The sequence below is a fragment of the Garra rufa genome, chromosome 13 (genome assembly GCF_049309525.1).
Source record: "Garra rufa chromosome 13, GarRuf1.0, whole genome shotgun sequence".
Lineage (NCBI taxonomy): Eukaryota > Metazoa > Chordata > Actinopteri > Cypriniformes > Cyprinidae > Garra > Garra rufa.
Window position 1 is genome coordinate 40,195,419 of NC_133373.1, and position 23,486 is coordinate 40,218,904.

General features: G+C 29.0%; 1 protein-coding gene across 1 annotated transcript in view; it reads left to right on the top strand.

Moving 5' to 3' along the window:
• Positions 1–3,452: 3,452 nt before the first annotated feature.
• The window catches only part of LOC141348528 (serine/threonine-protein phosphatase 2A 56 kDa regulatory subunit delta isoform-like), a 28,208-nt gene continuing 8,174 nt past the window's right edge, over positions 3,453–23,486 (top strand). Inside the window, exons 1-3 of the mRNA XM_073852815.1 lie at positions 3,453–3,547; positions 4,103–4,162; positions 6,848–7,010. Coding sequence (XP_073708916.1) covers positions 3,521–3,547; positions 4,103–4,162; positions 6,848–7,010 — 250 coding nt within the window. The 5' untranslated portion in view covers positions 3,453–3,520. The remainder of the gene's footprint in view (positions 3,548–4,102; positions 4,163–6,847; positions 7,011–23,486) is intronic.

Sequence of the window (23,486 nt, forward strand, 5' to 3'; positions counted from 1 at the left end):
TGAAAAGTGCTGTGAACACCTGTAAGTGTTTACTTTTTTAATATATATTTGTAGCAATAGCCAAAAATACATAGTATGGGTCAAAATTATCGATTTTTCTTTTATGCCAAAAATCTTTAGGAAATAAGTAAAGATCGTGTTCCATGAAGATTTTTTGTGAAATTTCTACTATAAATATTTCAAAATGTAATTTTTGATTAGTAATATGCATTGTTAAGAACTTAATTTGGACAACTTTAAAGGTGATTTTCTCAGTATTTTGATTTTTTTGCACCCTCAGATTCCAGATTTTCAAATAGATCATAACAAACCATACATCAATAGAAAGCTTATTTATTGAGCTTTCATACTCCGTATACATCTCAGTTTAGTAAAATTTAACCTTATGACCTTATGTTTTGTGGTCCTGTGTCACATATAACTTTTCACGCAAAATTAAACGATTACATAAAATTCCTATTTTTTCGCTTATTTCAGTTAATGTCATAAAACTAGCAAGCTAAGCCAGTAGTAGCGCTGACAGTGTGGTGGAAGACGTGAAAAGAGGAACAGATGAACCGAATCAATTGAGTGAGTCATTTACACTGGAACCGCTCCGATTGATTCAAACTCGTGACTTCGATCATTCAGTTCAGTCCATTCACTAGCAAAAACCAGATCGAATTAAAAGATTTTCATTTTCGAAATTCGACATTGCTTCTAATGATTTTAAGAAGGATGGGTTAAACTGAGCTTTTCAAAACTCTGTTGCAAAATAATTCACTTGTTTCGAAGCGCTCCAATTGGATCGCGAATCATTTGATTCAGATCAGAACTTCTTGAGTTCGTATACCCGAATAATAAAAAATAAGTTTAAAAATGTAAATAAAAACTGTTACGAAAAATGTTTGGAAACAAAAGTTTAAAAACAAAACTGTTTTAAACTACAAACTGTTTGGAACTAAAAAACAAACGACAAAAACAGATTAAGAAAACAATGTTTAAAAATGTTTTTAAAAACAAAATCTGCAAAAGTGGGTTAATTTGCAAAAACTCAACATTTTATTTCTATATATTTAAAATTTGCCTGTTTTTAATATTGAACATTGTTACTAAAAATACTTTTAAAATATTATTACAAATTGTGATTTACAAAATGTGACTTTGGACCACAAAACCAGTCATAAATAGCACGGGTATATTTGTAGCAAAAGACAAAAATACATTGTATATTTATATTTTTATCATTATATTTAATGTGAAAATCATTAGGATATTAAGTAAAGATATTAAAAAAAAATACAGATAAAGTTGATTTTTAAACCAAAAACTTTTACAATGTATCTCTACATTGTTACTAAAAAAAACGATTTTTCTTTTATGCTGATAATCATTAGGATATTAAGTAAAGATCATGTTCCATGAAGATATTTCTATTTTCTACCATAAATATATAATATGCATTGCTAAGAACTTCATTTAGACAACTTTCAAGGTGATTTTCTCAATATTTAGATTTTTTGCACCCTCAGGTTGCAGATATTCAAATAGTTGTATCTCAGTCAAATATTGCCCTATCATAACAAACCAGACATCAATGGAAAGCTTATTTTTTAATTCAGATGCTGTATAAAGCTCAATAAAAATAAATAAAAAAACGGACCCTTATGACTGGTTTTGTGGTCCAGGGTCTCATGTTAGTTGTAATTAATGAGCTTACAGACAGTGTCCAGCAGATGGCAGCAAAATAGTGTTAAATGTTTAAACACAAATGTTAAATTTTTTTACAATTATTTAAAAAAGAATAAAATAATAAATATACAATGCTACAACTAATAAAATATAATAATATAAAATGATAAAAAAAAACACAAAATAGTTATAAAAATGTAAAAAAAAAAAAAAAAAACATTGAATAATTTTATTTAACATTTAAAAACAAAAATAATGTTTTAAAATTTGCAAACTAATTATAAATTGTAAACCATTAAAATATGTAAAACGTGTAATACAAAAAAACTCTTTAAAATATTACAAAAAAGTTAGATAAAAAAGAAAGTTATTTAAACAAAAAAGTGTTAAAAAATTTCCAAGCTATTGTAAATTGTAACAACAACAACAACAACAACAAAAAAATACAGAAAAATGTTTACAGATTTGTATTGTTAATTGTTACAAATAACATAAGAATGTTTAAAAACTTAAAATCTGTTCAAAACTCGTAAATTGTTACAAAAAACAACATTCAAGTTAAAAAAAAGTTAACTTGCTTTAAAAAACATAAAACAAAAACGTGTTTAAAAGCAACTGAACTTCATTTGGACAACTTTGAAGGCGATTTTCTCAATATTTAGATTTTTTTACACCCTCAGGTTGCAGATTTTCAAATAGTTGTATCTCAGCTTAATATTGTCCTATCCTAACAAACCAGACATCAATGCAAAGCTTATTTAATAAGCGTTTTGGTCACAAATGTGTTTATATTAGCTGTGATTAATGAGGAGCACATACAGAGAGTGTTAAATGTTTAAACACAAATGTTTAAAAAATTGTAAATTATTTAAAAAATAATAAAATAATAAAATAATACTACTACTACTAATAAAATATAATCACATAAAATGATAAAAAAAACCTCAAAAAAGTTATAAAAATGTAAAAAAAAACATTTAATAACAATTTTAATTAACATTTAAGCTATTGTGAATTGTAACAACAACAACAAAAATACAGAAAAATGTTTACAGATTTGTATTGTAAATTGTTACAAATAACACAATAATGTTTAAAAACATAAAATCTGTTCAAAACTCTGAAACTTCATTGATTGTTAGAAAAAAACAACATTTAAGTTAAAAAAAAGTTAACTTGCTTTGCAACAAAAACAAGTGTTTAAAACCAACTGAGCTTCATTTGAACAACTTTAAAGGCGATTTTCACAATATTTAGATTTTTTTGCACCCTCAAATTACAGATTTTCAAATAGTCGTATCTCAGCTAGATATTGTCCTATCCTAACAAACCATACATCAATGGAAAGTTTATTTATTCAGCTTTTTTATGTCTGGTTTTGTGGTCCAGGGTCACAGATGTGTTGATATTAGCTGTAATTAATGAGGAGCACATACAGAGAGTGTCCAGCAGATGGAAGCCAAATATACCAAATACAATTTACAGCAGTGAACAATATTTCAAACGCTTGAGAAATCAGGTCCATAAAGAGAAATAATATTATGTGCATAATGCACACATTATCAAATGCCAACACTGAGTAATTAATGCTCTCATTAGTTTAAAAAACATGCAATGCATTAAATGCATTATCTCTATATATATTGTTATTTCATCAGATGAAAATAGAAAGGCATGGAATGAGTTCCCAGACATGATATGTTCAGTTTAGTTGAGTTTAGTCTGTTAGTGCATGAGTGTGAGTGTGATCTCAGAAACACACACACACACACACACACACACACACACACTGACTGACAGCGGCTCTCATTGACTGTCTGCAGGCTGGAAACACACGCGTTTGAGTGCCATGCCGAATAAAACCAAGAAAGACAAGGTGAGACACAACCTCCAGTGTTTGAACCTGGAGGAAAAGCCCGCGAAAGTGCGGAAAATACGGATTTCTAGTTGAATCAAAGTGGCAGATTAGTTGCAGCCCTCAGCTCCAAACATTAGCATGTATGCTAACTCCAGATTTGCCCATCATAAACCGCCTTTTATTGGACTCTGGCTATAAACTTTAAACGATTTACATCCCTGGAGGCAAAACAAAGCACTTTCGGTGACTTTAAATGTGTATGCAGTTTATTTTGTATGTGATGTGTTGAGTTTTCGTGGCGAGGCTAACGTTAACTTTAGCCTGTTAGCGGAGCCATATGAATCATTTTTCGTTTATAGAATTATTCTTTTCACTTAAACACGTGATGAAATGTTCAAAATGCTTCTCTGTGAGATTAAATAGCATGCGTTTTATTAGATTTGCGGTTGGAGTCTGGGATTAGATGTGAAATACTTAAGCCGGATTGCTAATGTTAGCTATCAGTGTTTTTATCAGCTAGAAATCATTCATTTCAGGTTTAATGTAAGATCACCGTGTGCTTTTTCTTTATAGGATTCAGCTAAATCTGCAAAAGTGGGTAAAACGGGAGGACAGGAGAACTCTGAGCATGAGGTAAATTAGCTAAACATACGATTTTATTATTGTATGTTCAAAATGTGCCTCTCTTTGATAGAATTATTATCACTGCAAATGATAAACATGAGATGCACTGATCATGTGGAGGAGTTATTTTAACAGAAACATGTGAATATAGAATATTTCCAGGCTGTTTTTTTTTTGTTTTTTTTTAAATACACTTATTATGCATAGACATGCATCATTATGCATTGATGCTTTCAAGCAGATTTATAAAAGAGTATATAAATCTATATAAAATGTATAAATAATTTATATAAAAAAATTTATGAAAGTGTGTAGTTACAGTTAGATGATCTAAACACACTTGCATATGAATGCATATGAATTTTTAACGTAATATATTGATGTTGATTCATGCAAATGTTGTGCATTAACAACCCAACCCCAATGCCTTTGAGTTCTTTTGATCTGTAATCAATCTGCTGTCAGTAATACTGTAACACTGATTGATGGCTGAAACAGGAAGCAGATTGCAGATGAATTACTCATATGAGGTTACTACTGAGATTGAGCACATTAAAAATGTGTGAACGTAAACATCTTTAAATGTGTAACCTTGTTTTAAAATATTACAAAAATAAAGTCATTAAAATGTTTAAAAAGATAAAAATGTGTTTCAGAACTTGCAAACTAATCGTAAAGTGCAACTATTTTAAATTGTTGCAAAAAATAAAAGAAAATAAAATCATTTAAATGTAGTTAAAAAAGATAGTTATTTAACACTAAAAAGTGTTTACAATTTTCCAAGCTATTGTAAATTGTAACAACAACAACAAAAATACACAAAAACGTTTACAAATTTGAAAGATTATTGTAAATTGTTACAAAGAACATACAAATGTTTAAAAACATAACGTTTAAAACTGTGCGATAAAAAAAAGTTAACAAATAGTTGTAAATTGTTACTAAAAAACAAAACAAAGTGTTTAAAATCATAAAAATGTGTTTCAAATGTGCGACTTTATTGTACATTGTTGCAAAAAGGTGTTGTTTAAACACAAAAATGTTACTAAAATTGTAAAAAAAAAAAAAAATATATATATATATATATATATATATATATATATCTCTAAAATAATAAAAATAATAATAATAAAAAAACAAAACAAAAAAGTAATAATGTTTAAAACAAAATGTGTTTAAAATTTTAAAATATATTAAAAATTATTGTACTTTGTTGCTATTTTTTTTACTTAATAAAATATTTTTAAAAAGTAGATAAAAAAGAAAGATGTTTAAACAGTGTTTACAAATCTTCAAGCTATTGTAAAAACAACAAAAAATGCACATAATTTTTTACAAATTTGCAAGATTATTGTAAATTGTTACAAATAACATAAAAATGTTTAAAAACAATATGTGTTTAAAACTGCAACTTCATTGTAAATTGTAAAAATGTTTAAGAAATACAAAAAGTTGTTGTACTTTATTGAACATTGTTGCAAAAACGTGTTAAATGTTTAAACACAAATGTACAAAAAATTATAAAAAATAAAATGATAAATATATAATACTACTAATAATAAAAAAAATGTAAAAAAACAAAGATGTTTAAAAATTTGCAAACTAATAATAATGTTAAATGTGTAATGCAAAAACTCTTTAAAATGTTACAAAAATGAAGATATTTTAAGTTTTTTAAAAATGTCCAAGCTATTGTAAATTGTAACAACAACAACAAAAAATACACAAATGTTTACAAATTTGCAAGCGTATTGTAAATTGTAACAAATAACATAAAAATGTTTAAAAACAAAAAAATCGTTTTAAAACCCATTAAAAACAAACATTCAAGTAAAACAAAGTTGTTGTAAGTTGTTACTTTAAAAACATAAAACAAAAAACATAAGTGTTTAAAAGCAGAGTGTTAAATGTTTAAACACAAATGTTAAAAAAATGTAAATTGTAAAAAAAAAACTAGTAATAAAAGAATAAATAAATATATAATCATAATAATATAAAAAAAGTTTAAAAAGACAAATGTGTTTAAAAATTTGAAAACTAATTATATTGTAAACCATTAAAATATGTTAAATATGTTCAACTATTGTAAATTGTTAGAAGAAATATAACACTTAAATATTAAAAAGTCTTCAAAATGCTACGAAAAAAGTTAAAAAGTAAACTATTGTAAAAAAACAACAACATATAATACACAAATCAAAACAAACATAATACACATAAATGTTTATAAATTTGCAAGCTTATTGTAAATTGTTACTAATATCAAACAAGTTAAAAAAAAAAAAGTTTAAAAATGTGTTAAAACTGCAACTTTATTAATTTTTTTTTACCAAAAAAAATTCAATAAAAAGTCACAAATGTTAAAAAACTCAAAGTATTAGTAAATTGTTACTAAATAACATAAAACAAAATCATAAGTGTATAAAAGCATAAAAATGTGTTTCAAATGTGCAACTTTATTGTACTTTGTTACAAAAAATGTTACATGTTTAGATACAAAAATGTTTAAAAATTGTAAAAAAAAAAAAAAAACAGCAAAAAAAAAAAAAAATACAAATGTGGAAAACATAAAAAGTGTGCACCCTTTATTGTAAATTGTTACTCAAAAATATAAAACTCTGTTAATGTATGTTTGTAAATGTATGAACTTGTAATGTCTCTGAGATGAGCTTATAAAGTGTGTTTCTCCATTAGGGCTCAAATAAGAAGGGTGGAAACAGCGTGCCGCCCACCACACAACTGCTGAAGGGCAAAGCGGCCGGATCTCAGACTCCGGTGAAAAAGGAGAAGAGGCCGAGCTCGTCCAGATTCAGCCTGAGCAACAACCGAGAGCTCCAGAAACTGCCCGCCTTCAAAGGTGAGACGCACTTCACTTTCAGAATGTGACGAGTGTTTAGCAGTCAGTCGGAATATTCAGTCACTCTGATTGGATTGTGAAAAGCGTTCTGCGATATTATTGGTGAATATTAGTTAGCCCCGCCCACACGGCCTTGGTTACATCAGCAGAACAGAAAAGTTGTTTCAGAGGTGGAGCAATATGTACAATTTGATACTATTAACATTTTTATTCATATTTTGAATCATTTTTTATTTTTATACCTTCAGTTTTCATTTTAATTTTAGTTAAAGTTTTAGTAATTTAGTAATTTTTGTTTTTTAATTTCATGATTTTAGTACATCAAGTTAAACTAAATTAAAATGCTGCCTTGGCTTTACTTTTATTAAAAAAAAAATGTTTATAAATTTTTTTATTTCAAGTAAATAATTTTTTATTGTTTTCATTTTAGTTTGTTTTATGTTTAGTTAACTATAACAACTCTTGGTAATATTATAGATTTTATTAATATTTTGGTTTAGGTTTTATTTGTATTTTTTCCATGTGTTACTTAAAAAAAATAAATAAACCAGAAACATAAGTGTTTAAAAACAAAAATGTGTGTGAAAAATTTGAGAACACACAAAATGTTTAAACATGTTTTAAAATTTAATTGTAAACACAACAACATTAAAATGTTTAAAAATTAACAAACTTTATTGTAATTTGTTACAAAAAAATGGAAATAAAAATATGAATTTTTTTTTAATTGTTTAATTTTAGTTTCAGTCTTAGGTTTAATTAACTATAACAACCATTGATGCTATTATAGATTTTTAAAATATTTCGGTTTAGGTTTTATTTTCCATTTGTTGCTTAAAAAAACATAAAACATAAACTTAAGTGTTTAAAAAAATGTGTTTAAAATTTGCAACTTTATTGTACGTTGTTACCAAAAAAAAAAAAAAGTGTTACAAATTTTGAAAAAACACAACATGTTTAAACAACTGTAAATTGTAACAAAAATTGTAATTGTATAAGCAACAACAACAATAAAATGTTTAAAAACATAATAAACAAAAACAAAAATGTTTTTAAAATGTGCATTGTAACAAAAAAAAAAAAGTGTTAATTTTGAAAAACAAAAAATGTTTGAACAACTGTAAATTGTAACAATAATTGTAATTGTAACACTAAAATATAAAAAAAAAGCTTTAAAAATTTGCAACCTTTATTGTAAATTGTTACAAAAAAATACAAATATGAATTTTGTATTGTTTTAATTTTAATTTCAATTTTAGGTTTAGTTAACTATAACAACCCTTGATACTATTATAGATTTTATTAATGTTTTGGTGTAGGTTTTATTTTGTTACTTAAACTGAAAACAAAAACATAAGTGTTTAAAAACATAAAAATGTCTTTATTGTGCATTGTTACCAAAAACACAAAACAAAAAAGTGTTCAAAATTTTGGAAAACACACAAAATGTTCAAACAATTGTAAATTGTAACAATTTTTTTAAACAACAACATTAAAATGTTTAAAAACATAAAGTGTTTCAAAATCAGCAAACTTTATTGTAAATTGTTATTAAAAATATAAAACAAAAATATAAAAATATTATTCATATTTTAGTTTAGGTTTTATTTGTATATTTTTTTATTTGTTACTTAAAAAAACATTAAAAAGTTAAAAATATTATATAAGATAAGTTTAAAAAATATTTTATTTCTTTTCATATTTTATTTTTATTCATATTTATTTACCAGTTATTTGTTAACAATCCTTAAGTAACAATATGTTTTTTGTGATTTTATTTATTTATTTAGTTAACTATAATAACCCTGGAAGACAATTATGATTTTTGTAATCTTTAAAGTGATACAATTTTAAATTTTAGGCAACTAGCTATTAAAGTTTTTAAAAATATTTTATTGATTTTATATTTTATTTTTATTAATTTAAATTTGCCTTTTATTTAACATTACTTTTTCTTCTTTTTTCTGCAATAAAAAATGACCCAAAACTAAATCAAACCAGAAAACCAGAGATCATTTCTAAATGATGATGATTGATGCAAAGAAACATGTTTAAGTCTGTCAGAGAAGCACTGGATGTGCGGTTTTCTCTTTTACACGGTTTATTCTAACATACAGTAGGTGTAATTGTTATGAAATCCTCTGTTAGTGCCCTCAGATGTAAAGACCTGTCTATCAGAATAGAACTGAATCACACTTATGTAATGTAAACGATAGATGCTGATGTGTTTGACTCTTCTTGTCGAGACTGACAGTTTTCAGCTGTTTGACTGTTCTGAACTACAGTCTAAAACTGAACATGCGTCTGAATGTGTCTGAAATCACATAATAATGCTAATTCTGTTCGCTGCTGCATTTGGCAGAATGAGCAGAACACACTGTGCACAGCGTATCCCACAATGCAATGCGCTTGACCTTCCCTTCCCAGCGTGATGAATGAGCCGCTAGTGATTATTATCATCTCCTTCACACATCTATCTATCTATCTGTCCAATTCTTTGTTAACTGGACAGTGCTTTCAAATCTTTTGCACATACTTATAAAAAAAGACTTATTTGTGATTTTGCTAGTATTTATTCTGAAGATAGACAGACATGTATAGTGATGAAAGCCAAAATATTAAATGTCATGGATGAATATTTACTGAGTAATGCACTATTTTGTAGAGGGGGGTCACCTTAAATTCAGAGTTACAGTGGGTTAAAAATGACTTCAGAAAGACGGCAGAATCATAATGTTATGTTTACACAGAGATTGGTGGCTCTATTAATAAAATCTGTTGACTTTAGCAATCTTTGTTGCATTATGTGCCAGTAGTGACCATTCAAAAAATGGTAAAACAGCACTTTTCACGTTTTTCTCCAAAGTTTGCATGCCTGTAACTCAAGAAGTATTAAAGATATTTGAATGCCTTTTTAGAGATTGAGTCTTAACAAACTTTTCTTTTGGTGTCTTTATTTTTATTGCACTATTAGATTCAGTTCCAGAGATATTGGAATTTCAATATGGCTCCAGGAGTAAATCGTTCAAATGTGTCAACTCAACCAAAGGTCCGGCTCAAATTTTTGATTTTGCTAATATTTATTCTGAAGAAAGATAGGCATGTATAGAGAAGAAAGCCAAAATATTAAATGTCATGGATGAATATTTACTGAGTAATGCACTATTTTGTAGAGGGAGGTCAAAATGGCAGTTTTCACCTTAGATTCAGAGTCAAGTTACAGGGGGGTACAAATGACTTCAGAAAGATGCCAGGGTCATAATGTTATTTTTACACAGAGATTGGTAGTTATACTTGTAAAATCTGTTGACTTTAGCAATCTTTGATGCATTATGTACCAATGGTGACCATTCAGAAATGGGTAAACAGCACTTTTCAAGTTTTTCTGTAAAGTTTGCATGCCTGTATCTCAAGAAGTATTAAAGAAATTTGAATGCCTTTTTAGATATTGGGTCTTAACAAACTTTTCTTTTGGCATCTTTATTTTTAATGCCCTATGAGATTCGGTTCCAGAGATATTGGAATTTCAATGTGGCCCTTGGGAGTAAATTGTTAAAATGTACACATTTTCAGTGGTCAAAAACCAATTGTGGTCCAGTTTGACAAAATGAATAGCGTCATTCTGTGTCAACTCAGCCAAATTTTTGATTTTGCTAATATTTATTTTGAAGAAAGATAGACATGTATAGTGATGAAAGCCAAAATATTAAATGTCATGGATGAATATTTACTGAGTAATGCACTATTTTGTAGAGGGAGGTCAAAATGGCAATTTTCACCTTAGCTTCAGAGTCAAGTTACAGGGGGGAACAAATGACTTCAGAAAGACGGCAACATCATAATGTTATGTTTACACAGAGATTGGTAGTTATACTAGTAAAATCTGTCGACTTTAGCAATCTTTGTTGCATTATGTACCAATGGTGACCATTCAGGTATGGGTAAACGGCACTTTTCAAGTTTTTCTGTAAAGTTTGCATGCCTGTATCTCAAGAAGTATTAAAGATATTTGAACACCCTTTTAGATATTGGGTCTTAACAAACTTTTCTTTTGGCATCTTTATTTTTATTGCACTATTAGATTCGGTTGCAGAGATATTGGAATTTCAATATGGCTCCAGGAGTAAATCGTTAAAATGTGTCAACTCAACCAAAGGTCCAGCTCAAATTTTTGATTCTGCTAATATTTATTCTGAAGAAAGATAGACATGTATAGAGAAGATATATGTGTATATGTGTATATAAAAGTAGCTTTTAATTTGTATGTCCTACAGTTGACGGAATATAGTGTAAGAGATGTGTAAGTGCTGGTTTTGGGTGTTGTGCTGGTTGTCCTGATGTTCTGTGTTCAGATGTCGGCCGTTGAGCTCAGATGAGCTTCTCAGAGCAGCTGCAGGTGTTCAGATGTGGTTTCCTGTCAGCGTTTGGCTGCGGTCGCTGTTTATTCTGCATCTGAGAAGGGCTGCTGTCACAAACTGTTATGTCATCACTTTTTCTTTATTTACCATCAGTGGGACGGGGCTTTCATTTCCGGCACAGGTAAAGGCAAGAGATGATGTTTCTCGCAAAAGGATGCGTTTTAGTGAAACATCAGATTTGCTGCAGTGACTGTCAGGATGCCGTACAAATATCCGAATCAGGCGTTTTGTAGAGTTTGATGCTGCTGTTGTGAATGGGTGCCGGATCTCCATAGTGGCTTTTAGAGTGTTGCTATGTGGTTGCTAGGTCAATGTGAGTTGATAAGTGCTTGCTAGGTTTTTTTGTCCTGTTTGGCATGAAAAGCATTCATAGTAAATGTTATAAAAAACTTAAATAGTTTGGGTTATCTTGTGCTTTAGTATGTGGGGCTCTGTGATGCAAAAAACTTGAAAAACTGTTGTGCAGCACTTTGTTTGCCAAAAAATGAAAGGAAATGTTCCGATTTAAATTGTTAATATTGTATATTGTATGCATATTGATATTGTATGCATTTATTTGACTACTACTGTTTTTGATATTAAATTTGTATTAAGTCATAAAAATGAAAACACATTTTCCAAAATGTTTTGGAAAACATAAAACATATTTTATATGCCATTCATATTGTTAATTATTTTAATTAATTATTTAATTGTTATAGTTTTATTAATTAAATTAATTAGGCGTTGCCTTTTTTAATTTGTAGTTCTGAAATGAAAAACACTGAATTTGGGAAAAAAATAATAAAATGTCATGTGGCACTATTATTGTAAAAATTTTAATAAAATATTAAAATTGTTGAGGTTTTGTGAATTTAAATGATTAGACATACATTTTAATTATTACAATTTAATTCAGCTGTTAAAATATGAATCTAAAATTTAAAACACAGAATTTAGATAAATAATAAAATGCATTTCCTAGAGCACTATTGTTGTTAAAATTTTAATCAATTATTAAATTGTTACAGTTTTATGAATTGATTAGACATATTTTTTAATGATTAAAATAGAATTTAATAATTAAATGAGAAAAAATTAAATAGAAAATGCAAAATTTGAGAAAGTATTTACATTTCATATATTTGTATATCTATTTTATGGTGCACTTTTATTGTTAAATATATTTTAACATTTAATTGATTAGACATCATTTTATATTAAAATAAAATAAAAATAAATAAATAAATAAAACGGACACCAGAATAAAAAATAAATGACATGGGTCACTTATGTTGTTAAAATTAAATAATAAATTATCATAATGTTACAATTTAAATACATTATTAAATTGTTAAAGTTTTATAAATTTAATTGATTACAATTTAATATAATAATTAAACATTAAACTGAGAAAAATTCAAATAGAAAATTTGAAAAAAGTATTTATATTTTTATATTTGTATTCCTATTTCATAAGGCACTTTTATTATTAAATTAATTTTTTTTAATTATAATTTAATTTAATCATTAAAAAAACAGACACCAGAAGTTAAAAATTAAAAATGAAACAGAAGTTCAAACAAAAATCACAAAATGTTAGAAAAAGTATTTTAATAATATTTTTTAATTATTTTTTTTAAATATAATTTTAAAAATGTAATTTTAATACATTGTTTAAGTTTTAAAAATTCAATTGATTAGGAATTATTTTAATATAAAAATAAAACGGAATCCAGAATAAAAAATTAAATAAAGTAAATGTCATGGGTACGGAGCCCCTAAGGGGACGTCAGAGTAAAAAAAATCTAAAGTTTAGTTTCATGTGCTCACTTGAAACTTTCATTTGCTCACGCGAAAACCTTCATGTACAGAATTTTTTTTAAAGTTTAGTTTCACGTGCGCACGCGATAGTTTCACGTGAGCACGCGAAACTAAACTTTATTTAATTTTTGCTCCATGTCCCCTTAGGGGCTCCGTACATGGGTCACTAATGTTAAAAATTTGAATACATTGTTTTATAAATTCAATTGATTGGGTATTGTTTTTATATTAAAATTTAATTTAATCATTAAAAAAATAAAACGGAAACCAGAAGTTAAAAATTAAACAGAAATTCAAACAAAAATCGCAAAATGTTAGAATAAGTATTTATATTTTTATTATCATTTTTAAATATTTTAATATAATTTAAAAAATTTAATCTTTACAAAAATAAAACAGACACCAGAATTAAAAAAATAAAAATGAAACTTAAAATTTAAATTTAAACAAAAATCACAAAATGTATTTAAAAAAAGAAAAAGTATTTATAGTTTAATAATAATTTTAAAATTATTTAAAATATTTTTTAGGTTATTATTTTTACATTTAAAATTTAATTAATCATTAAAAAAATAAAAGAGACACCAGAATATAAAAATTAAACAGAAATTTAAACAAAAATCACAAAATGTTAGAAAAGGTATTTATAGTTTAATAATAATTTTAAAATTATTTTTTTAAATATAATTTGAAACATATAATCATTACAAAAATAAAACAGACACCAGAATTTAAAAAATAAAAATGAAACTTAAAATTTAAATTTAAACAAAAATCACAAAATGTATTTAAAAAAAGAAAAAATATTTATAGTTTATTAATAATTTTCAAATGATTTAAAATATTTTTTTACGTTATTATTTTTATATAAAAATTTACTTAATTATTAAAAAAAAAACAGACACCAGAATAAAAAAAAACTACGTTTCGTGGGTAATAATAATTGATATAAATTGTTGAAATTGCATGAATTTATTTACTTAAAACTTATAAATGAAGCATGAAATTTGGAAAAAAAATAAAACTGATTTCGCAGAGCGCTTACATCATTTCTATTTACATTTTTAGCACAAACTTTCCTTGAATGTAAATATGAGAGCAGTACCATAAAGTGCATAGACCAGTGAATATCTGTTATTTATCGTCTACAGCAGAGGTGATGTCTAGCTCTTCACCAGCTCTCTGCAGGACTGCTTAGCGCTGTGACGAATCCCATAATCTGCATGTGGCCTGCACACGCCAATCAAATCCTCAGATCCCGCCTTCCCCAGCCCCCTCCAGCCAATCAACAGCCTCCCCAGCCAGCCCTCCGCTGGCTGAGATCACATGACCTCCCCCGGCCAATCGGCGGCCTCCCTTTGACGGGTGACATCACTAACTAGCTGCTTCCCTCCAGCAGCGGAGCTTCATTTTCTGCTGAGAGTGTTTGTGCTAAAATGGAGGCTAACAGCTCGACTTAGCCGGCAGCCGTCTCGCGCCCGTTCCGACCCGTAGATGTTGACATGCTCTAAAGAGGAGGCCAGGATGGTTCTGGATGCTCCGAGCGCCAATGGGCCCTTTCAGCCGGTGGCCCTGATGCACTTTAGAGGTGAGACGTCTGTCTTATTGTGTCTGTGTAGGCAGAGAGCGACGAGGAAGGTTGCTATGCGATGATTTGTGGCCGCCGTTACGAAGGCAGAATCATTTGCACCGTTTGGGAGACGTTTTAGAACGGCTTCAACGCCTGTTTTTGGCTGTCCTAAAAAAACCCAGCAGTTTTAGACTGCATTTTTAGACAATTATGCAACATTTTTGACCATTTCAAACCATGGCTACTGCACACATTCGATGCACTGAGCTGCAGCTCAAAACGCAGCTTACATGTTGCTCTGTTGAATGTGGAGAACTCTGTTTACAATGCGCTGGTTAAGAAGGAGGGGGTCTGTTTAACTAGCATCCCATCCCCCCTTCACACAGCACTGATGTCAAGGGAAGTGAGGTCACAGCTTCAGGAAGAATGCATGTATATGCATGCATGTGTGCTCAAGCCGCAGAGCCTGCGAGAAACTGCATCCTGATGGCCGGTTCCTTCTGCTTTCATTTCCTTCGCTTAACGTGCAGACAGATGTTTGTAATGATTCATGCATTATTGATGCATTTTGTTAAATATAGGTGCAACTTTGAGTTACACATCTAATTAGATTTTTTTCTGGCATACTTACAGACTGCTACCTAGATGATTAGTGCAGCATTATTATTTTATATCCTACAATGAAATGTGCTTGGTTTTGGATTAACAGCATGTTGGATGTGCAATACTGCTTAAAGGTTTAATGATAATATAATTAGATTTTCTATGGAAGCCATATTTAAAAAAAAGGTTATTGCCACTTATCTCACAATTCCGATTTTTTATCCTAGAATTGTGATATAAACCCGCAATTGTGAGAAAAAAACAGAATTGTGAGATAAAAACTTGCAATTACGAGAAAAAAGTCAAAATTGTGAGATAAAAACTTGCAATTGCGAGAAAAAAGTCAGAATTGTGAGATAAAAAGTCGCAATTGTGAGAAAAAACAGAATTGTGAGATAAAAAATCACAATTGCGAGTTATAAAATCAGAATTGCGTGATATAAACTTGCAATTCTGTCCACATATCTGTCTTTTTTTTTTCAGAAATAGACTTTATAACTTGCAATTGCAAGTTTATATCTCACAATTCTGAAAAAAAGTCAGAATTGTTAGATAAAAACTTGTAATTACGAGAAAAAAGTCAAAATTGTGAGATAAAAACTTGTAATTACGAGAAAAAAGTCAAAATTGTGAGATAAAAACTTGCAATTACGAGAAAAAAGTCAAAATTGTGAGATAAAAACTTGTAATTACGAGAAAAAAGTCAAAATTGTGAGATAAAAACTTGTAATTACGAGAAAAAAGTCAAAATTGTGAGATAAAAACTTGCAATTACGAGAAAAAAGTCAAAATTGTGAGATAAAAACTTGCAATTACGAGAAAAAAGTCAGAATTGTGAGATAAAAACTTGTAATTACGAGAAAAAAGTCAAAATTGTGAGATAAAAACTTGTAATTACGAGAAAAAAGTCAAAATTGTGAGATAAAAACTTGTAATTACGAGAAAAAAGTCAAAATTGTGAGATAAAAACTTGCAATTACGAGAAAAAAGTCAGAATTGTGAGATAAAAACTTGTAATTACGAGAAAAAAGTCAAAATTGTGAGATAAAAACTTGCAATTACGAGAAAAAAGTCAGAATTGTGAGATAAAAACTTGTAATTACGAGAAAAAAGTCAAAATTGTGAGATAAAAACTTGTAATTACGAGAAAAAAGTCAAAATTGTGAGATAAAAACTTGTAATTACGAGAAAAAAGTCAAAATTGTGAGATAAAAACTTGCAATTACGAGAAAAAAGTCAGAATTGTGAGATAAAAACTTGTAATTACGAGAAAAAAGTCAAAATTGTGAGATAAAAACTTGTAATTACGAGAAAAAAGTCAAAATTGTGAGATAAAAACTTGCAATTACGAGAAAAAAGTCAGAATTGTGAGATAAAAACTTGCAATTACGAGAAAAAAGTCAGAATTGTGAGATAAAAACTTGTAATTACGAGAAAAAAGTCAAAATTGTGAGATAAAAACTTGTAATTACGAGAAAAAAGTCAAAATTGTGAGATAAAAACTTGTAATTACGAGAAAAAAGTCAAAATTGTGAGATAAAAACTTGCAATTACGAGAAAAAAGTCAGAATTGTGAGATAAAAACTTGTAATTACGAGAAAAAAGTCAAAATTGTGAGATAAAAACTTGTAATTACGAGAAAAAAGTCAAAATTGTGAGATAAAAACTTGCAATTACGAGAAAAAAGTCAGAATTGTGAGATAAATCACAATTGCGAGTTATAAAATCAGAATTGCGTGATATAAACTTGCAATTCTGTCCACATATCTGTCTTTTTTTTTCAGAAATAGACTTTATAACTTGCAATTGCAAGTTTATATCTCACAATTCTGAAAAAAAGTCAGAATTGTTAGATAAAAACTCGCAATTGTGAGAAAAAAGTCAAAATTGTGAGATAAAAAATCTGAATTGCATGATATAAACTCACAGTTGTGAGATAAAAAGCTGCAGTTCTGAGAAAATATCAGTCCTTTTTTCTCCTCAGAAATGGACTTTATAACTCGCAATTGCAAGAAAAAAGAATATCTAGATTTTCTTAAATATAGGTGCAACTTTGAGATTCGACATCTAATTGGATGTTTTTCTGGCATACTTGCATACTGCTTTTACTATTACTGAATGCATACTTTGATCATTATGCAAATATGCATGGAATATCTACACGATTAGTGCATTATTGTTATTTTAAATCCTACAATGAAATGTGCTTGGTCTTGGATTAACACTATGATGGATGTGCAATACTTCTTAAAAGTTTAAAAATAATATAATTATGATTTTTAAATGTTTATTTTTGAAATAAGATTCTTCTCATCTACTGATCAAAGATACAGTAAAACATTTTTTAAAACATCAAAATTTGATTTAAGTATAAAACAACTGCTTTCAATGGAAGCTACTAAATAAAAAGTTTAAAAAAGGTTATTGCGACTTCTCACAATTTCCGATTTATTTTTCTCAGAGTTGTGAGATAAAAAGTTGCAATTGCAAGTTATAAAGTCAGAACTGTGAGATTAAAACTGCAATTATGGGAAATTAAGTCAGAATTGCATTATATAAACGCACAATTGCGAGAAATGAAGTCAGAATTGTGAGATATAAGCTCGCAATTCTGTAAACATATCAGTTTTTTTTTCTCCTCAGAAATGGACTTTATAACTCGCAATTACGAGTTTATATCTCACAATTCTGAAAAAAATGGCAATGTGAGTTATAAAGTCAGAATTGCATGATATAAACTCGCAATTGCGAGAAAAAGTCAGAATTGTGTGATAAACTCGCAATTTTGTGAACATCATATTTTATGTAATATAAACACAAAACATTTTTTCTCGGATATTGACTTTATAACTTGAAATTGTGAGTTTATATCTCAAAATTCTGAAGAAAGTCAGAATTGTTTGATAAAAAGTTGCAATTGCAAGAAAAAAGTCAGAATTGTGAGATATAAACTTGCAATTCTATGAACATAGTATTTTTTTCTGCTCAGAAATGGACTTTATAACTCTCAATTGCCAGTTTATATCCCACAATTCTGAGAAAATTCATCTCATTGTTGTTTTTCTGGCATACTGACACATTTGTATTATTCCTGCATGCATACTTTGATCATTATGCAAATGTGCATGGAATATCTACATGATTTAGTGCATGATTATTATTTTAAATCCTACAATGAAATGTGCTTGGCCTTGGATTAACACTATGATAGATGTGCAATACTGCTTGAAGTTTAATAATAATATAATTATGATTTTTAAATGTTTATTTTTGAAATAAGTCTCTTCTCATCTGCTGATCAATGATACAGTAAAACATTTAAAATTTCATTTCAATGCAAAAAAGTCCGAATTGTGAGATGATAACTCAACGTATCATATTTTAATATATCATATCATAAAACATTTTTTCTCAGAAATGTAGTTTATAACTCGCAATTGCGAGTTTATATCTCATAATTCTGAGAAAAAAAAGTCAGAATTGTTAGATGAAAAGTCGCAATCGCAAGTTATAAAGTCAGAATTGCTTAATATAAAATTGCAACTGTGAGAAAAAAGTCTGAATTTTGAGATGAAGTCTTAAAATTACGTTTTTTATTTTTTTATTTCAGTGGTGGAGACAAGCTTCCATAGGTTTCTATGTGAATATCTGTTAAACTGTAATTTATTCCAGTGATCAAAGCAGAATTTTCAGCATCATTACTCCAGTCTTCAGTGTCACATGATCCTTCAGAAATCATTCTAATATATTGATTTTCTTAAATATAGGTGCAACTTTGAGATTAGTTTTTCTGGCATACTGACATACTGCTTTTACTATTCCTGCATGCATACATTAAACATTATGTAAGTATGCATGAAATACTTAGATGATTAGTGCATTGTAATTATTTTATATCCCACAATGAAATGCACTTAGCCTTGGATTTCCAAGATAGAAATGATGGACATGCAATACTGCTTAAGTTTAATTGGAATTTTTAAATATTTGTTTTTGAAGTCAAGGCTGCCTTTGTTTATTTTAAAATACTGAAATTTTTTTAAAAAAAATCTGAAATATTATTAGAGTTTAAAATAGCTGTTTTCTATGTGAATATCTGTTCAAATGTAATTTATTTCTGTGCTCAAAGCTGAATTTTCAGCATCATTACTGCAGCCTTCAGTGTCACATGATCCTGAAATCATTCTAATATCCTGAAGAAGAACAGCTTTTATTTGAAACATTTTAAATGCCTTTGCTGTCACTTTTTTGTCCAATCTAATGCATCCTTGATGAATAAAAGTATTATTTTGTTTTGTAAAAATCTTATAATAATCAAAAATGCTTCTTGTGGAGCAAGTCAGTATATTAGAATGATTTCAGGATCATGTGACACTGAAGACTGCAGTAATGATCCTAAAAATTCGACTTTGATCACAGGAATAAATTACGTTTGAACAGATATTCACATAGAAAACAGTTATTTTAAATTATAATATTATATCATATTTTTCACTCTGTTTTTGATGAGGTGTAAAATACTAGCAGCTTATCTAAAAAAAAAAAAGATCAATGCTTACTGTTTCACTTCACTGCATTTTGTGTTCTCCACACGGCCTATTGTTCTTCAAACAGTAAACTAGTATTTCATGAATAGTTAGATGATTGTTTTAATGAGTTCTGGATGGCTTTGAAACGAAGTTTAGTCTCACATGATGCATTCACATTTAATCCAGTAAGTGCCGTCCCATAATTATCTCAGATAAACATGCTTATTATAGTAAATCAAGTTGTCAGAACCACATCAAGATGTTCATTTATCACCCTAGAAAACTAAGATCAACCCGTTTGCATTGCATTATGGGATGCGGTATTTAATGCAAGCAGAATATTTGCATACTGCGCGCACAGTGCATGCAGAACGTGATGCAGGGTTGTTTTATAATTGAACCGAGCTTGCCCAAATCAGTATTATTTGTTGACACTGACGTCTCTGGTTCAGATGTCATTGTCATTGCTCTGCCGTTTTCACATGTAAACCGCAATCGCCACTCCCATGTGCATAAAGGGAAGTTGAGTTGAGTTTCTCACAGGCGTGACCTTTACACATCACGCTTCAGTATCAGGACCAGACCGATGAAGAAAACGCTTTTACAGTCGTTCAGATCATTGAAGTCCTGTTTGCACCTAATGTCTCCAGTGATCCACATTAAAGGAGAAGTTCAATTCCAGAACAAACATTTACAGATAATGTACTCATGTTTATGACTTGTTCAGTCGTAGAGAAATTATGTTTTTTGAGGAAAACATTTCAGGAATGCGAGTTTGAACTTCCAAAATGCAGTTTAAATGCAGCTTCAAAAGGCTCTAAACGATCCCAGCCGAGGAAGAAGGGACTTTTTTTTTAGCGAAAAGATCAGTTATTTTTTTTTTAAATAAATTAATATTTATACACTTTAACCACAAATGCACATCTTGTTTAGCTCTGCGATGCCCATTCATACTCTACAGTTAGGGAACGTCAAAAAACTCCCATCTCATTTTCTCCTTCAAATTCAAATTTTGTCCTACATCACTGTTTTGTCTTTTTTTATATAAAGGGTGTTTAACATTAGATTCACAGCTTGGAATATACGCTACTTTGACTAGACACACTGGAGACTGGAAATGCAAAGCATTCTTTTTTTTCTTTTTTTTTATTTATTTATTTATTTATTTATTTATTTCAAGCAAATAGTGTGACAGCAGAAAAAAAAATACATAATAATAATAAGAATAATAATAGTAATAATAATAACTTATACACTTATGCTTGAAATGGAGTGGGGAGAAGTAAAACTTATTGAACCCCACCCCAGTCTGTCAAAGAATACAAACAAAATAGCTTAACATGAAATTCTTCATGTTAAGAGGCAGGCATGACTTCCGTATTCAGGAAAAACGTCTAAAAAAAAAAAAAAAAATAGATTCGAATTTTTAAAAAAAAAAGGAAGCTAGAGTTAGAGGCCTAAAAATAGATAGAATACAACAAGAACAAATAAGCTAGTGTTAGTTTTTTTTTTTTTTTTTTTTCTTGTTTTAAGAAAACAAGCAGTAAGTAAATGAATAGAGTATAAATCTAGATTATACTTTAGAATAGTTTAGAACAGAATTAGAATAGATGGTGCTAGAGTTAGAGGATCGAATAAAGATGGAAGAGATGTGTTTTTAGCCTTATCGGCTCATTAAAAATTAATAATTCAATGGATTTAAGCATATTCTAAAAGAAAGGGTCTGATCTTCCTGATGTTGAATAAAGCAAATCTGCAGGACAAGGCAGTTTAAGTGATGTGGTCTGAGAAAATATATATATACATTTTTTTTATTGGCATACCCTAACTGTCTTGAACCGCAATACACTGAGTACACTGAGCATTTGTGGTTAAAAAGTGTAGAAATTGTTATTGTTTTTTAGAAAATAATCGATTGTTTTGCTAGGTAAGGCTCTTATTCCTCGGCTGGGTTTGTTTAGAGCCCTTTGAAGCTGCATTTAAACTGTATTTTGGAAGTTCAAACTCGTGGCACCGTTGAAGTCTACTATATGGAGAGAAATCCTGAAATGTTTTCCTCAAAAAAAACGATTTCTTTATGACTGGAGACGTGAACATCTTGGATGACAAGGTGGTGAGTAAATTATGTGTGCTTTTTTGTTCTGGGAGTGAACTAATCCTTCAAATACAGTTGTAAACAGGGTCCAAAATGCTTGGTGTTCACTCAGAAGTGGCTGGAAACGTGATGGCATTGAATGTGTTGTGAAAACCACTGATGCATCCCAGACAACAATGAAGAGCCTCCTATTCGCCCGTCAGTCTCGCTACTAAAATAAACGATTGCTGGTCATGTGCAGGTTTAAAGGAAACCATGTGATCGAAACGTTCAGAAAAGCCCAAAATACATTGTAGGTTTGACTAACGCCAATGCAGGAAAAACCCTGCACTTTACTCATATGGCTCAATTTTAGTGAGAGTTGTTCATGAGTCCCTTGTTTGTCCTGAACAGTTAAACTGCCTGCTGTTCTTCAGAAAGGTCCTTCAGGTTTCACTAATTCTTTGGTTTTCCAGCATTTTTGTGTATTTGAACCCTTTCCAACAATGACTGAGGGACTCATATGCAACTATTACAGAAGGTTCAAACACTCACTGATGCTCCAGAAGGAAAAACCATGCATTAAGAGCTGGGGGTGAAAACTTTTGGAATTTGAAGATCAGGGTAAATTTAACTTATTTTGCCTCTGTAGGGCAGTACTAAATGAAATGAATATGATATTTAGACAAAAAAAAGAAAAATGTACACATTCAAAAGTTTTCACCCCCGGCTCTCAACGCATGTTTTTTCCTTCTGGAGCATCAGTGAGTGTTTGAACCTTCTGTAATAGTTGCATATGAGTCCCTCAGTTGTCCTCAGTGTCAAAAGATGGATCTCAAAATCATACAGTCATTGATGGAAAGGGTTCAAATACACAACAATGCTGGAAAACCAAAGAATTTGTGGGAGCTGAAGGGTGTTTCTGAAGAACAGCAGACAGTTTAACTGTTCAGGACAAACAAGGGACTCATGAACAAAAAAACACTGCTGTGGATCATTCAGGTAACAACACAGTAGGGCTGTGCAATATGGACAAAATAATCATATTGCGATTTTTTGAACAAATATTGCGATTGCGATTTTATTTGCGATTTTTTTTTTTTTTTTTTTTTTTTTTTTGCTTTTTCAAACAAGCTACATACATACATTCTAAATGTATTCAGTGCACAAGAAGTGCATAACAAAACATTTCACCATGAAATAACAGTATTAAGTTTAATAAAAAAAAAAACTGTAGTAAAATTGTCTTTAAAACAGACAACATAAAATAAATAAGCCATTTTACTTTTTTTCCCCGGTACTTTAGCCTACTTTGTGCAATAACGAATACATTCATTTCAGTGGAAAAATAAGTCCAAAACTCTCTACTTTAACATTTTAGGGTTCTAAAATCTTTTTTTTTTTTTTTTTTGAAATTCTTATGTTTTAATTTTTCTGATAATGAAAAAGCATAAACATTTATTTTTAATCAAATGAAAA